Source organism: Chanodichthys erythropterus, chromosome 20 (genome assembly GCF_024489055.1).
Source record: "Chanodichthys erythropterus isolate Z2021 chromosome 20, ASM2448905v1, whole genome shotgun sequence".
NCBI classification, from domain to species: domain Eukaryota; kingdom Metazoa; phylum Chordata; class Actinopteri; order Cypriniformes; family Xenocyprididae; genus Chanodichthys; species Chanodichthys erythropterus.
In genome coordinates this window covers 28,480,173-28,495,329 of record NC_090240.1, presented here as the reverse complement: position 1 = coordinate 28,495,329, position 15,157 = coordinate 28,480,173, and the positions used below count along the sequence as shown (strand labels likewise).

The 15,157-nt window shown below is 34.2% G+C and overlaps 1 protein-coding gene across 4 annotated transcripts in view; it reads left to right on the top strand.

The window, feature by feature from the left end:
* nol4lb (nucleolar protein 4-like b) overlaps positions 1–15,157 on the top strand; it is a 113,171-nt gene that overhangs the window by 26,333 nt on the left and 71,681 nt on the right. For 2 of the 4 annotated variants that reach the window (XM_067370876.1, XM_067370875.1), the window contains exons 2-4: positions 1,312–1,467; positions 5,432–5,543; positions 8,399–8,514. In XM_067370876.1, coding sequence (XP_067226977.1) covers positions 1,312–1,467; positions 5,432–5,543; positions 8,399–8,514 — 384 coding nt within the window. Of the gene's footprint in view, positions 1–1,311; positions 1,477–5,431; positions 5,544–8,398; positions 8,515–15,157 lie in introns of all 4 variants that reach the window. The other 2 variants (XM_067370874.1, XM_067370872.1) reach the window with 1 other exon arrangement.

The following is a 15,157-nucleotide window of genomic DNA, read 5'->3' as shown; positions in this document are numbered from 1 at the left end:
TCTGACTTTATAACTTGCGTTTGCGAGTTTATATCTCGTAATTCTGACTTTATAACTTGCGTTTGCGAGTTTATATCTCGTAATTCTGACTTTATAACTTGCGTTTGCGAGTTTATATCTCGTAATTCTGACTTTATAACTTGCGTTTGCGAGTTTATATCTCGTAATTCTGACTTTATAACTTGCGTTTGCGAGTTTATATCTCGTAATTCTGACTTTATAACTTGCGTTTGCGAGTTTATATCTTGTAATTCTGACTTTATAACTTGCGTTTGCGAGTTTATATCTCGTAATTCTGATTTTTTTTTTTCCTCAGAATTAATTGCGTGATATAAACTCCCAATTCTGAGAGAAAAAAAAATCTGATTTGGAAATTGTAGGTTTATATCTTATATCTCGCAATTCTGGCTTTTTTCTTGCAGTTGAGTTTATAGCTCGGAATTCTTACTTCATTTCTTAGAATTAGGAGTTTATATTATGCATTTCTGAGAAAAGTAAGTCTGAATTGTGAGATAAAAAGTCACAGTTATCTTTTTTTATTTTTTTTATTCAACGGCGTAAACAAGCTTCCATTGAACTCTAGCTTGCAGTCGATTGTAAAAAAAATACTAAAAAAGGGGGGGGGCAGGTTTAAGTGAACTTAATGACTGGAGAAGTCTGGTGTACAGTAAGTCACCAGAGAGAAGTCTTTTGCTTCACTGGAAGAACATTACATGGTCAAAAAATTGTTAAAAAATTAAACACACATACATTAATAACATGCATTTCTATTTATTTATTTTTTTTAATAGCCTGCACCACTTTTTAAAAAACAAAGCAAGGTTATTTTTTCTCTAGCCCATAGCAGCTGGAAATAACACTGGTCTTCTTATTAACTGTGAAAATCTTTTGGACATGTTGTGCTTTGATGATTAATAAATTTCACTTTGCAGTTGTCCCCTCCAAATTGTATTCATAAATAAATTAGCCATTAAGGTCTTTTTTCATCATTTACCACTAAATGATAATCTGGTACTGAACACAGACACCTGTGCTGGCACTATTAGTTCAACCAGTCACACTGAAAACAATGAAGCTATTTTAATGTCAAAATTGTTAATTGATTTTAACTGTGTTCAACAGGTTTATTTCAAAAGATCACAAAGGCAGCCCTAATTATATATTACCAAAGCACTGCTGTTTAACATGACAGAATGATGTGCAGTGATAATTATTATTTGACTTTAAATTGTCTGTTTAGAAGTGAGAGAATAAGTAAAAGGGTATATAAATATAACATGTGATATTACTTAGGCATATTTCTGATTTCAGTGTGTGGACGGGGGCTCGGGGTCAGAGAGCTCCTCTCTGAAGAGGGTCGCTGTGGTGGAGGACTTCTATGATATCATCTATGCCATGCACGTTGAGATCAGTTCCGACCCAGCCAAAACACCCAAACACGCCGGGCAGAAGAAAACATATAAAGCGGTGAGTAAAGTGAGGAACTTCTCTCTCATTGTCTCTGATCAGTCATGGAAGTATGTTTATGACCTCGTGCAGTTTAGATTTAATACCCCGTGCGGCCCTTTTTGACCGCCTGTATCTGTCTGTCATGTCGAGTGTCCCGTACTCTGTCAGCTTGATTTATTTCCTCCGTGATTCTTATGAGCAGAAGCGAGCGGCTCGTGGTGTGTGCTGCACTCCTGCTGTGTGTTGTCCTGGTGTGATTTGTAGCAGAGAATCGCTGGCCTCTGTGAGTTTTGGGTAAATCAGTCAGAATACACAACATTACCTGATAAATGAAAGCTGGAGGGACTCTGTGGGACTCTGCTTCTTTCTTGTTTCCTGCTATTGTCTAGTTTTCTGTTTCTAATTTTTTTGCATTACATTTTTCTTTCTGTATTTATTGATTTTCATTCCTTCTGCATGTCTTTTTTGCGTTTATGTGCTTTTTCTGTTTTTTGTTTTCTTTCTGTATTTCTTTTTTTTCTGCCTTTCTTTCTTTCTGCATTTTTTCTTTCTTTCTTTATTTCTGTGTTTAATGTATTTATACACTTTTTTTTTGTCTTGCATTACCTTTTTTGTATTTCTTTTTAAATTCTTTTTGCATTTGTCTTTCTTTTCTTTCTGTCTTTTTATTCCTTTCTTTCTTTCTTGATTTTTTTTCTTTTTGGACTTCCTTTTGCGGTTTTATTTTTTTTTTCTGCATTTCTGTGTTTACTGTATTTCTACACATTTATTTTCATTTCGTGTCTTGCATTTTCATTCTGCATGTTTTTGCATTTTCTCTCTGTATTTCTTTTTCAATTTATTTTGTTTTTTCAATTCTTATCTGTCTTTTTATTCATTTTTTCTGCATTTTCTTTTCTATTTTTTCTTTCTGCATTTATTTTTTTCTGTTTTTTTCTTCTTTCTTTCTTTCTTTCTTTCTTTCTTTCTTTCTTTCTTTCTTTCTTTCTTTCTTTCTTTCTTTCTTTCTTTCTTTCTTTCTTTCTTTCTTTCTTTCTGCATTTATTTCTTTTTACAGTTTTTACTTCTTTCTTCTTCCTTTGGCAATTTTTATTTTCTTTTTTCTGCATTTCTGTGTTTACTGTAGTTCTACACATTATTTTTTCATTTCTTGTCTTGCATTTTCATTCTGCATGTTTTTGCATTTTCTTTCTGTATTTCTTTTTCAATTTGTTTTGTTTTTTCAATTCTTATCTGTCTTTTTATTCATTTTTCTGCATTTTCTTTTCTATTTTTCTTTCTGCATTTCTTTCTTTTTGCAGTTTTTTCTTCTTTCTTTCTGCATTTATTTCTTTTTGCAGTTTTTACTTCTTTCTTTCTTTCTTTTTACATTTCCTTTTGCAATTTTTATTTTCTTTTTTCTGCATTTCTATGTTTACTGTATTTCTACACATTTTTCATTTTTGTCTTGTATTCCCATTCTGCATATTTTTGCATTTAATTTTCCTTTATGTATTTCCATTTTAATTCTTTTTGCATTTCTGTCTTTCTTTTCTTTCTGGACTTTTATTCATTCCTCATTTCTGCATTTTCTTTTAAATTTTCTCTTTCATTCTGCGTTTCTTTCTCTTCATTGTTGTAGGCAGAGAAGAGCTTAGATTTATTTAGGTTCGCGGTGAACATCTTTAGAACTCTGTATCACACAAGTGCTGTCATGGAAACATGGGAAGTGAGAGTGACATGGGCTGCTCTCACCTGGTGTTGTCCAGTGCTGCTGCCCTCTTTTGGACAGTTACAAAAGTGCATGTTTGCGCTCACGTGCATTTAGCTAGCGCTTACACGCGTTATTCCAATAAATGCATAAATAAGCTTGTTTTTGGTTTTGTTACATTAATAATTTCTGTGATATATGTTTTAGTCTTTGACTCACACACACATATATTGTGTCCTCCACACTGTCCCTTGTTCCTCTCGCGCCTGACAGCTGTTAGTCTATGAGGGGAGGGGAGGGCAGGGCCATGAGCAGAGCTTTTCCCTCTGCATCAGGATTTGTGTGCTTGCTCTTCTTAGGATCTCCTGGAGGAATCGGGGTACTAGAAAGGAGAATGCTCAGTCTTTCTGGCTCTTGGATCAGTGCTGCAGTGGGGTTTGTGTGTTTAGTTCAGTCTTCATAATGCACACACATACATACTATACCCTCCAGCTGTGGTTCCATGGCCTTCCATGCTGGTTTGTTAGCGCCTCATGGGAGATTAGAGAGACACGAGGGACCTTCAATGAAAGTCCAGTTTAATGGCAGAAAGGTGGAGGAGGGAGAAACTAAACAGACATGAGAAAGAAGAGGGTAAATATAAAAGAAGCTTTGAGGGGTGATGATGAATAAAAAACTAGTGGATTTGTGGTGATGATAGTTTGTTTAATGGTGTGTAACCTTCAAATAATGCATTGTTTTATACTAAATTACCATGTTTGGCTTTAAGAGAGTATATGGGAAAGAGTCATCTATATGTAGATCATCTTTCAATGTGTGTAAATACAGTGAGGTCCAAAGGTCTGAGACCACTATTGAAAATGCTTCTGTTTTTCCTCATTTTTTACTTGTTATAAATCAGCAAAACAAATAATAATCTAAAGTTGAGGAAACAACATGAATATCAGAATGTCTTAGTATTGAGTTTGTCTCCCTTTTGCTTAATTGACAGCAGCACTTGTGTAAAAGCTGATGATCATGTTCTCCAACATGATTTGAGATGATCCAAAGAGGATCTTGAGCTTCACTGTCGGGGAAAAAAAGGTACAAAAGCTTTCACTGGGGCGGTACTTTTTCAAAAGGTACACCTTTGTACCTAAAGAGTGCATATTAGTACCTCAAGGATACATATTAGAAATTTTCGAAAGGGTACCGCCACAGTGACAGCTTTTGTACCTTTTTTTTTTTTTTTCTGAGAGTGTTCAATGTAGAAACCACTGACTGTCTGTACAGAGTCACATGATCAATGTCACTAATTTATTTCATTAGTGAGCTTCATGAATTGCAAATTGCAAACATTTTATAAAACATTTAAAAAACCTAAAACGTATTTTTTATTTTCCAATTTCCAATTTAAATGTTTCACTGATTTGCAATGTGGTCTCAGATGTTTGGATCTACTGTAACTGTGTATGTGTATGTGTATGACAGAGAAATGTTTTTACAAGGACAATTATGAGCATTCTCACAAAAGTAAATTATTTCATTCTTCATATGGACATGGAATCGAGAGGTGTGAGCATATGAGAGAGGAGATCAGCTCTTTGAATGTAAAGATATCAGAGATTATTAGTCCACTTGATGACAGTAGCCTAAGAAAACATTCACAAGCATTCACACCCTGCCAGCAAACTATTCATCTCTTGTGTTTCCTGTTACTGACTCCTCTTTGTTATAAAATGGTAATAAATCATTCTTACTCTGCACCTCTGATAGATGTTAGGTGTCTCATATGTGCTAAATTGCTGGGAAAATGTTGATAGTAAACACATTAACATTAACACATAAACATAATATATTGTATGTTAAAATTAGGAGTATGACACGTATTGAATGAATGAATGAATAAATAAATAAATAAATAAATAAATAAATAAATAAATAAATAAATAAATAAATAAATAAATAAATAAATAAATTAAAAGGAAAAGATAGCAGCAATAGCAAATGATTACTTGTGCATATCTCTTGTAAAAAATGGAAAGAATAAATAAATAAATAGTCCCACTGATTTATGGGTTTCATTTCTTTTCTTGTTTTAGTAAATGTAAACTGCATTGTTTTTCATAATCATCACTGTTCCATCTTTCTTATAAATTGTTGCCGCCATGTCTGGTCTGAGAGCATTTTACCATATATTAAGCTTTGGCGCTACTAAATGCGATTTTTATAACACTCAGAGTTGCCGTTTGTAGGATCAGTGAGTCTAAAAGATCTTGAAGTGAAGTTCAAAATGGTGTGTTTGTGTGTCAGATAGCGGAGACGTATGCGTTTCTGCCCAGAGAGGCGGTGACCCGTTTCCTGATGAGCTGTGGAGAATGTCAGAAGAGGATGCACATCAGCCCCAGCGGAGCAGAATTCAAAGGTATCGCACCAAATCCACACACAAACATAGACCAATCTAGATTACTTTAGATTTAATCTAGGTTTACGCCTTTAGGTATTAACATCTGCTTGACTCCAAAGAGCTGACAAGCTAGAATCCATTCATTCCCATATATTTTAAACATATTCATGCCCATAATGCTTCGTTGGACAGCTCATTGTCTTTGTTAAAATAACCCCCTCTCCTCCCTTTCGTCCCCTGCCCACCCTGTAACGAGCTCCCCCCGTCGCGCCAGCCTGAAGCTAATGAAACCCCCTCTGGCCACACCTCCTCCCACTCGCGCACACTCATCCCAACACCCTCTCTGATTAGGCTGCAGTCACTGGAGTGTCCTGCTAGCCTCCCTACACATGGCAATTAGCCCAATTACAGGCCTTTTAACAAAGAAAATGCCTCTGAAACCAGATTATTTCTACAGAGAGTGAGAGGGGATTGTGGGTGGAATCCATTGGGGGAAGGATTTGATTGGGATGTTTTCATTGGGATGGAGAATTCAATGAATAAAACTTGGATATTTTGTCATTTCGGCGCAGATGCGATCTCAGTTAGTCCGAACCCTACGGTGCGGGTTGCCAATCAGAAGAACTGCCCTCCAATGTCCCGCTCGCTGAGATAAACAGAGAGGAAACACCTCCCAGGCCTGAACTGTCAAAGTGTTGTGTCAACGTTGCGGGCTTAGGTTGGGTGTTGCTCATAAAGAGAGCAGCTAATTGGCTTCTTGCCCATGGGGGTGCACAGACCTCCCTCCCTCCCTCCAGCCGGCCATATGAAAGTTCAGTGCTGAATTATTCAAAGTAATTAATTACTGTACACTCACTCTGGCTTTAATTGACACTCAGGCTGTGGTTGATATCGGCTCTTTTATCCACATATCTGTTGCTGTTGTAAGGATTAATGTGCATATTATATATAGATACTTAAGAAGTGATATTAGTAGCAACACATGATTTTTCCAACACATGATGTGTGGCATAATGGTTAAATATAAACTAATTATTGTTTTTTGTTTACCTCAATGTCCTCTTACTTTGTTCTGCAACTAATGTGTTTTAAAGGAGAAGCTGTATAAGTTTTCTCAGGTTGAGTGTGGATGCTACTGTAGGATGCTAGCAGTCCCTTGTGAAAAAGAAGTGCACTTGTAGTGTACTTCAGATCTTCATTAAAAAACTGTACTTGCAGATAAATATATAAATGAAATAAAAGGCCACTTAAGAGTACTTATTAAGAGCACACTTTCATGACTGTTTCTTAACATTACACTTATAATAATGTGAAATAAAAAAATTAACTTTTAAATAATTAAGTTTTAATAATCTTTGTTGTGCTTTAAAGTAGTACCCTTATTTTGATGTGTTGACTAACATACTAAAGCATTTTCATGTTAGGTACTTGATTACAATTTTATCTGTTGTTTAATTTGATATTACATTTAAAAGTAATATATTTATATATAATAAACTTCATCATTATGAAGTTTACCATGAATGCTTGTCAGTACAAACAGCAGTGCACTTTAACCACATTTCAAAGATAACATAATTGTGAAATTACATATAAAGATGTACTTAAGTACTACTTAAATGGCTCAAAAGCACAACTAATTGCATTTAATATAAATAAAACATGCAAATAAGTGTTCGTTTGCACTCAAGTATATTCTTTTAAAGTATATTATTTCCATAGTAAGTACTCTTTTTAAAAGTATGCCTAAGTGAACTTTTTCACAAGTGGTATTACCATCAGTAATTTACACTAACTTGTTTGTCTTCATTATTATTATTTTTTTGTGTTGCATTTCTTTGCTGCATCACATATATATATGTGTGTGTGTGTGTATGTATGTATGTATGTATATTTATATGTATGTATGTATATTTATATGTATATGTGTATATATATATATATATATATATATATATCTATATTTGTATATATATATATATATATATATATATATATATATATATATATATATATATACACATATATATATATATATATATACACATATATACACGTATACACATATATACATATATATATATATATATATATATATATATAATACATATTTTAGTTTGTTGTGGTAAATCCATATGAAATGAGAAAATGAGGTTGATCAATACACAGCAAACAGCTCATCCATTACTGATAGCCTGTGTGTGTGTGTATGTGTGCATGAGATTATCAGCAGGTAATGGGTTGCTTCATGGCTCTTTTAACTCAAAGATGATAAAATCCATAAATGAGAAGGATGTTACATGACTAAAAACAGCCTCCACATTTACAAAGTCTAAGGAAATGGTTGAGAATTCCTCACATTGTGTTTTAGACCTTCTTCAGAACACTCAGGAAGACCATAAGTGCACTTTTTTGTGTGAGCGCACTTAAAATTGAGTGTATATCTGTGCTTTAATCACACACAAACACACAGACATAGATGAATTAAAAAAACAAATCAGTCATCATTATTGTCACTGTCAGAAGCATTATCATCATGATCCTTCCAAACATTCATAATGATTTTTTTCACACTGTAGCATTGGATGAAAAAAATATCATCTGTTGGGGGATTTTTTGTGCATTTCTCTATGCCTATTAATGTAATTTGCATATGGATTTTTTTTATAATTAGGCCTTTGTTTGGATTGTTAATCTGGCAGAGGCAGAAGTGTGACTGCAGAAAACACAGGGACAGATACTGCCCTCTAGTGACATATTAGAGAAATAACACTCTTTATGTGATTCTCGGGTATAACAACAGAATTATTCACTTTTCCTGTCATAATAATTATGTACAGCCTCACTTTTGTAAATCTCTTATGCTTTCTCAGAGAATAACCAGCCGACCTCTCTGGCGGCCGACCTCATAGACTACAACATGCCCCTCACGACAACATACCTGAAACAGAAGAAACTACAGTGTATGAACAACAACAACAACGAACAGGTAAAGCACTCTTCTCTAATAAAACCGTGTGTTTACTGAGCGACATACAATCAGTAGGCATTCACATCTCATTTTAGTCCATCCAGGTGGTGCAGAAATCATTGTGGGTGTTGTGTTTTACTTCAGTTTGCATTTATGTATTTTTTTCTTAGAAGGTATAGCAAATCATTGTCAGTATTTTATAGCCTTAAGGAAAATATTTCAGGCACTTTCAGCATGTACTCCAGGTAATATGCAGTAACATGAGCTCGGCCACATCGGCCACCCGTGGGTGGGGTGGTGTTGTTGTGAGTTTGTGTAGTGTGGTATTTAGAAGGAATGGCAGTTAGTTCAGTTTTCTGAGCAGCTTGCTAATTAGCTGAGGTGTGAGAAAACCAGTGAAGTGCCAATCTAACAAAGAAAGGCAAACCATACTTAAAGTCACACACACCTCAGTTTGTACACACACAGAAACATGTTTAACTTTAACTCAGTTTGCTCAGTAGAACAAAGCTAGCTTAAAGGGTTAGTTCACCCAAAAATTAAAATAATTATTTACTCACCCTCATGTCGTTCTACATCCGTAAGACCTTCTTTCATCTTTGGAACACAAATTAAGATAGTTTTGATGAAATCCGATGGCTCAGTGAGGCCTCTGTAGCCAGCAATGTCATTGAACTTCTCAATGTCCTGAAAGGTACTAAAAACATATTTAAAACAGTTCATGTGAGTTCAGTGGTTCAATCTAAATATTATAAAGCGACGAGAATTTTTTTGTGTGCCAGAAAAACAAAATAACGACTTTTCAATGATATCTAGTGATGGCGATTTCAAAACACTGCTTCAAATCTTTTATTTTGAATCAGTGATTCGGAGTGCCAAAGTCATATGATTTCAGCAGTTTGGCATTTCGAAGCAGTGTTTTGAAATCGCCATCACTAGATATCATTGAAAAGTCGTTATTTTGTTTTTTTGGCAAACAAGAATATTCTCGTCGCTTTATAATATTTAGATTGAACCACTGAACTCACATGAACTGTTTTAAATATGTTTTTAGTACCTTTCTGGATATTGAGAAGTTCAATGACATTGCTGTCTATAGAGGTCTCACTGAGCCATCGGATTTCATCAAAAATATCTTAATTTGTGTTCCGAAGATGAACGAAGGCCTTATTTTCTTTTTTGGGTGAACAAACCCTTTAACCAGCAAGACCTCAGTGGTCAAACAGAATAACCATGATGGCTAGTTTAGGCTAACTAATTTAGTCTTTTTTTTTTTTTCAACTACTTACATTTTTAAAACTTTGCCTCTTTTTTTTTTCAAAACTTTACACACAAATCCAAGAATTGCACACACAAAATGCAAAATGCCTCACATCTCTTGCAAAATGAAGCACTGCATTCAAAATATCACAAACACATCTCAAAAGCAAACATTTGTCTTACGTTGCAAACACCTTTGCCATAATATTCTGTTTTTGGATATATCATATACACAGTCATTCAAAACCTAAAGCTCTTCTTTCATGAGCTCCTATGTACATTTCTGTACAAGATTGAAAGTAATAGGCAGAAAGATGTTGAAAAATTCATGGTAAACACGAAAGCAAGATAGAATGCAAACTATTTATTTTTTCACTGTAAGCATTTGTGATTGTGAATACAGTATTACACTGTACGAAAGAAAAGAAGGACAGAAACAATGGTTGTGTTTGAAAAAGGAAATCAAGATTTCCATTAGATTTTTGTGTGTTACACAGAGAATTGTGTGTTGTGCTTTGCAAAAAGTGTTTTTTGAAATTGAAAACTGAGTCAAAGGCAGAGAATTAGTGTATGGTTTTGCAGATTTGCTGTGTGGTTCTGGTGTTTGAGTGTCATTTTTCAGAAATTGTGTGACAAGTAAAGATTTTGTGTAAGCATTTGAAAAAAAACTAATTTTATTTCATTTTAATGTTCATTTAATGTTAAGTTCTAAAAATGACAGCATAAAAATCATGGTTTTAAACAACATTTGGACATTTTTAGACCAAATATTGATAACAGTGTTATTAAATAACAATTCTGGTTGACTAACTTCACTTGGCATGGCTATACCGTTCCTTCAGCTAGTCTGGCACACAACCTAGACAACACTAATCACTATGTAACTGTCTGAACCAGCATTCATACTGGTCTAAGCTGGTCTTTTCCATTCAGTACACTCTCTAAGCTGGTTACATTTTCCTGTAATGTGTAGCCAATGCAAGACAAGACATGCCACAGTTAGATTTCCTTTTATTATAGAATCTACCTGTGCACTGCAGTTGTTTGCTTTCAATTTACTGTCAAATTTTTCCAAGAATGCCCTAATATAAAACCCCACACTGCTTATTGGAATCTATGTTTTGAATACATACCTTTAGTATGAGAGGTTTTGTTGTGAGAAAATTGCAGGGAGCAGACAGGAAGCGTGTGTGTGTGAGCGCATGCATTTTTGTGACATATCAGGACACAAATTTGTTTAATGATATGGGTATGACATAGGTATTACAAGGAGAGGGTGAATTATGAGGACATTACCCCATGTCCACATTTTTCAAAAGGCTTATAAATCATACAGAATGAGTTTTTTTTTTTTTTTTGAGAAAGTAAAAATGTGCTCAGTTTCCTGTGATGGGTAGGTTAAGGTGTAGGGTTAGTGTAGGGTGATAGAAAATACAGTTTGTACAATATAAAAACCATTACGCCTATCGAAGATCCCCACAATTCACAAAAACAAACCTGTGTGTGTGTGTGTGTGTGTGTGTGTGTGTGTGTGTGTGTGTGTGTGTGTGTGTGTGTGTGTGTGTGTGTGTATGAAATGTCCTATTGTAGTTTTGGTGTCCAAAGGGTGTGGCATGAAAAGAGAAGCAGGCAGGTGATGAGTTGAAAGCACAAGAAGCACTATAAAAATAGGGTACAGTATTCACTATCTACTATTATGTTAGATAAAATATTATCTACCATAACATTACCATAGCATGAAATCAAGCTAGTTTTAAACACATGAAAAAAACTGTACCTCTTGATTTTAAAAAAGGGGACTTGTCCCACCTCAAAGGTTGACCTTCTCAACTGTGTCCAACAATTAAAATTACACAACTATGTAATTTTGACACAATGTGCTAATTTGATATAAAAATAATATATATATATATATATATATATATATATATATATATATATATATATATATATATATATATATAATATAATATAATATAATATAATATAATATATATATATATATATATATATATATATATATATATATATAATATATATATATGTAACATAACTACAGTAACTACAAAACAACATTTGGTCCCAAATTAACTAGCCTCTACCAAGTGACAGCTTAATTTAGCTTACATTTGCAGTTTAGTTAGTTTTATCTTCTTGGAATTTTTTTTCATTATGATGTTCATTTAATGTTCATTACTAAAAACAATAGTAACATCATACAAATCAGGGTTTTAAATAACATTTAGACATTTTTTTAGACCAAATATTGATAACAGGGTTGCAAAAATCAAAAACCTCATTTAAAACTAATGTATATTACCATTCAAAAGTTTGTTGTTGGTAAGATTTTTTTTTTTTAAAGCTTTTAAAAAAAGCTCACCGAGGCTGCATCTTTTGGATCAAAAATACAGTAATATTGTGTAATATTATTATAGTTTAAAGAACTGTTTTCTATCTGAATATATTTTAAAATGGTATTTATTCCTGTGATGAACTCCAGTCTCAGTGTCACATGATCCTTCAGAAATCATTCTGATTTGATGCTCAAGAAACATTTATTATAATTAAACAGTTGTGCTGCTTATTTTTCTGGTGAATACAAAGTTCAACAGAACAGCATTTATTTGAAATAGAAATCTCTTGTAATATTACAAATGTCTTTACTGTCACTTTTGATCAATTTAGTGGATCTTTGCTACATAAAAATAGAAAAAAAAAATTCTAACTGATCTCAAACTTTTGAACAGTAGTGTAAAATGAAATATAATTTGACCTCCTAAAGCTAGCGACAATCATTTGAAGGTTAAGCTCCTCCTTTTATTGTTAAATGTCCTATTTTGTATGCTATTTGCAGAAAGTGCCAAGAGGCAGATGAAGAAAAGCAGAGTTAGAATCAGAGACTAAGTGCTGAGATATAGAAATAGCAAAAGAAAAGAGAGAGAAACTCAGAGAGTCACACAAACAAGCAGAATAATTAACAAAGAGGCCCTTGGATGAGTGGGAGCGAGAGCAGAGGATGTGGCGAGGAGGATGGTCTGCTCTGCAGGACGCGTGTGTCCAGCTCAATTCAATAAAGAAGGAAATTAGCAGCATCCTTCCTGCAGGCTGCAGACTCCTGGCTCTCAGAGGGGGGATGGAGGAGATTAAGGAGAGGGGGAATGTTCATTATCGTTTATGGCCTCTCCCCCCCCCCATTTGCTGTATCTCCTCTTCAGGAAACTCATTTTGTTCTCTCTCCTCCTTTAGCTCTCTCTCTCTCTGGGGAAAGGTGTGAGATTCTCAAATATTCTTGCAAATGATAAAGGCCTGCTGTAGTCACAGAAGAAACATGATAGAATTTGTTCCATCTACATTCCTACTTTTTCATGCGTTAAATAGCTAATCATCGTTTCTTTTATGTGATAGTCAGCTTTTCTGAAAAATAGCTGCTGTGTTCATAAGTGTTATGTATATCGTCTATTGTCACACTGAAAAATTAATAGTGTCACTACTAAATTTAATATGGAAAAAGTGGCAAGTCTAGCAGTGTGAGTGAATGTGAATGTCACTTGTTCTATAAATGCTGTATTGTGCCATTTTGTCTGTAGGTGGCAGATTAACCAAGCAATTCATTCTGCTAACTAACAATACTAGCTGAACAAAGCTGCTGTGTAATCTTTTGCTGGCTTATTTCAGACAAATTTGAAACATTTTAGTTACCATGAAAGATTATTTTATTCTTTTGTCACGTATTTTCTCTGTTTTGGTTTTTGAGGGCTATTTTTAACCTGTGTAGAGTATTGATATGGGTTTCTATTAGTTGACCTGTGCCTTGTTTTACTCCTCATCTTTGTGTTTTTGTAGTCCCCTGTTTGGTCTAGTTCTTTGTCTGTTCTCGTCTGTGTTATGAGGTTTTCTGTCCTCCCAGTGTTTTCTTGGTGTTCCTGAGTGTTTTTCTTTTTCTTTTAAAGGGTAGATTCATCTAGAATTGCCTGTCATTAAAGGGTTAGTTCACCCAAAAATGAAAATAATGTCATTTATTACTCACCCTCATGTCGTTCTATACCAGTAAGACCTTCATTCATCTTTGGAACACAAATTAAGATATTTTTGATAAAACTTGATGGCTCAGCGAAGCCTCTATAGAAAGCAAAGCCATTGAAACTCTCAAGGTCCATAAAGGTAGTAAAAACATCTTTGAAACAGTTCATGTGAGTTCAGTGGTTCAATCTTAATATTATAAAGTGACAAGAATACATTTTGTGCGCCAAAAAAAACCCAAAATAACGACTTTTCAACAATATCTAGTGATGGGTCGATTTCAAAACACTGCTTCATGAAGCTTCGGAGCTTCATGAAGCTTCAGCCCATCACTAGATATTGTTGAAAAGTCATTATTTTGTTATTTTTGGCGCACAAAAAGTATCCTTGTCACTTTATAATATTAAGATTGAACCACTGAACTCACATGAACTGTTTCAAAGATGTTTTTGTAAACAAATTAAGATATTTTAATGAAATCTGAGAGATTTCTGTACCTCCATAGACAGTCCATGCAACCAATTTGATGATTCAAAAAGTTACTAAAGAGATTGTAAAACCAATATGAATCGAGCAGTTTAGTTCACTTTTTCTGAAGAGACACAATCACTTTATATGATGAATAGATTTAATTTTGGCTTTTATTCAAACAGTCATCAACACAAACATCATTTATGGAAAATGCAGAGCCCGGAAGCTCAAGCACGTGTGCAAGAACCAATCAGGTTTGTTTTCGCTCGTCAAGCCTTTAAGGTTGAGTTTCTGTTTATATGTAAATAAAGGCCTAAATTTAGTATTTTCATCATTTAAAGCTGTCGAGTGTCTTCAGAAAATTTGGACTAAATCGCTCGATTCATATGGATTCATTTTACGATCTCTTTATGAGCTTTTTGAAGCATCAACATGGTAGTTGCGTGGACTGTCAATGAAGGGACAGATTCTCTCAGATTTCATTTAAAATATCTTCATTTGTGTTTCGAAGATGAACGGCTTTGGAACAACATGAAAGTGAGTAATTGATATTTTTTCATTATCATTATTATTAATTTTTGGGTGAACTAACCCTTGATTGAAAAAGGCAATTATATTCCCTTCTCTCCCTGTGTGAACCAAGCCGTGACACACATTGTAAACTGGCTTAAAAGACAATGACTCTTGCATTGCTGTTGTATATCTTTTTTCCTATCGTCATTCTAAATATACCGCTGGTGCATTTTGTATTATGAGCGCAGATTGTATTTCCTGATTCCTTTGAATGTATGTGCTTCTCTTGAGGGCTCCATTAGTGACTCTTAAATCAAAGGGTGTGTATGTGTTTGTTCATGCACTTAGATGTGCACTGGGTAATTGAGACTGTGCTAATGTATGGGAAAAGAAAAAA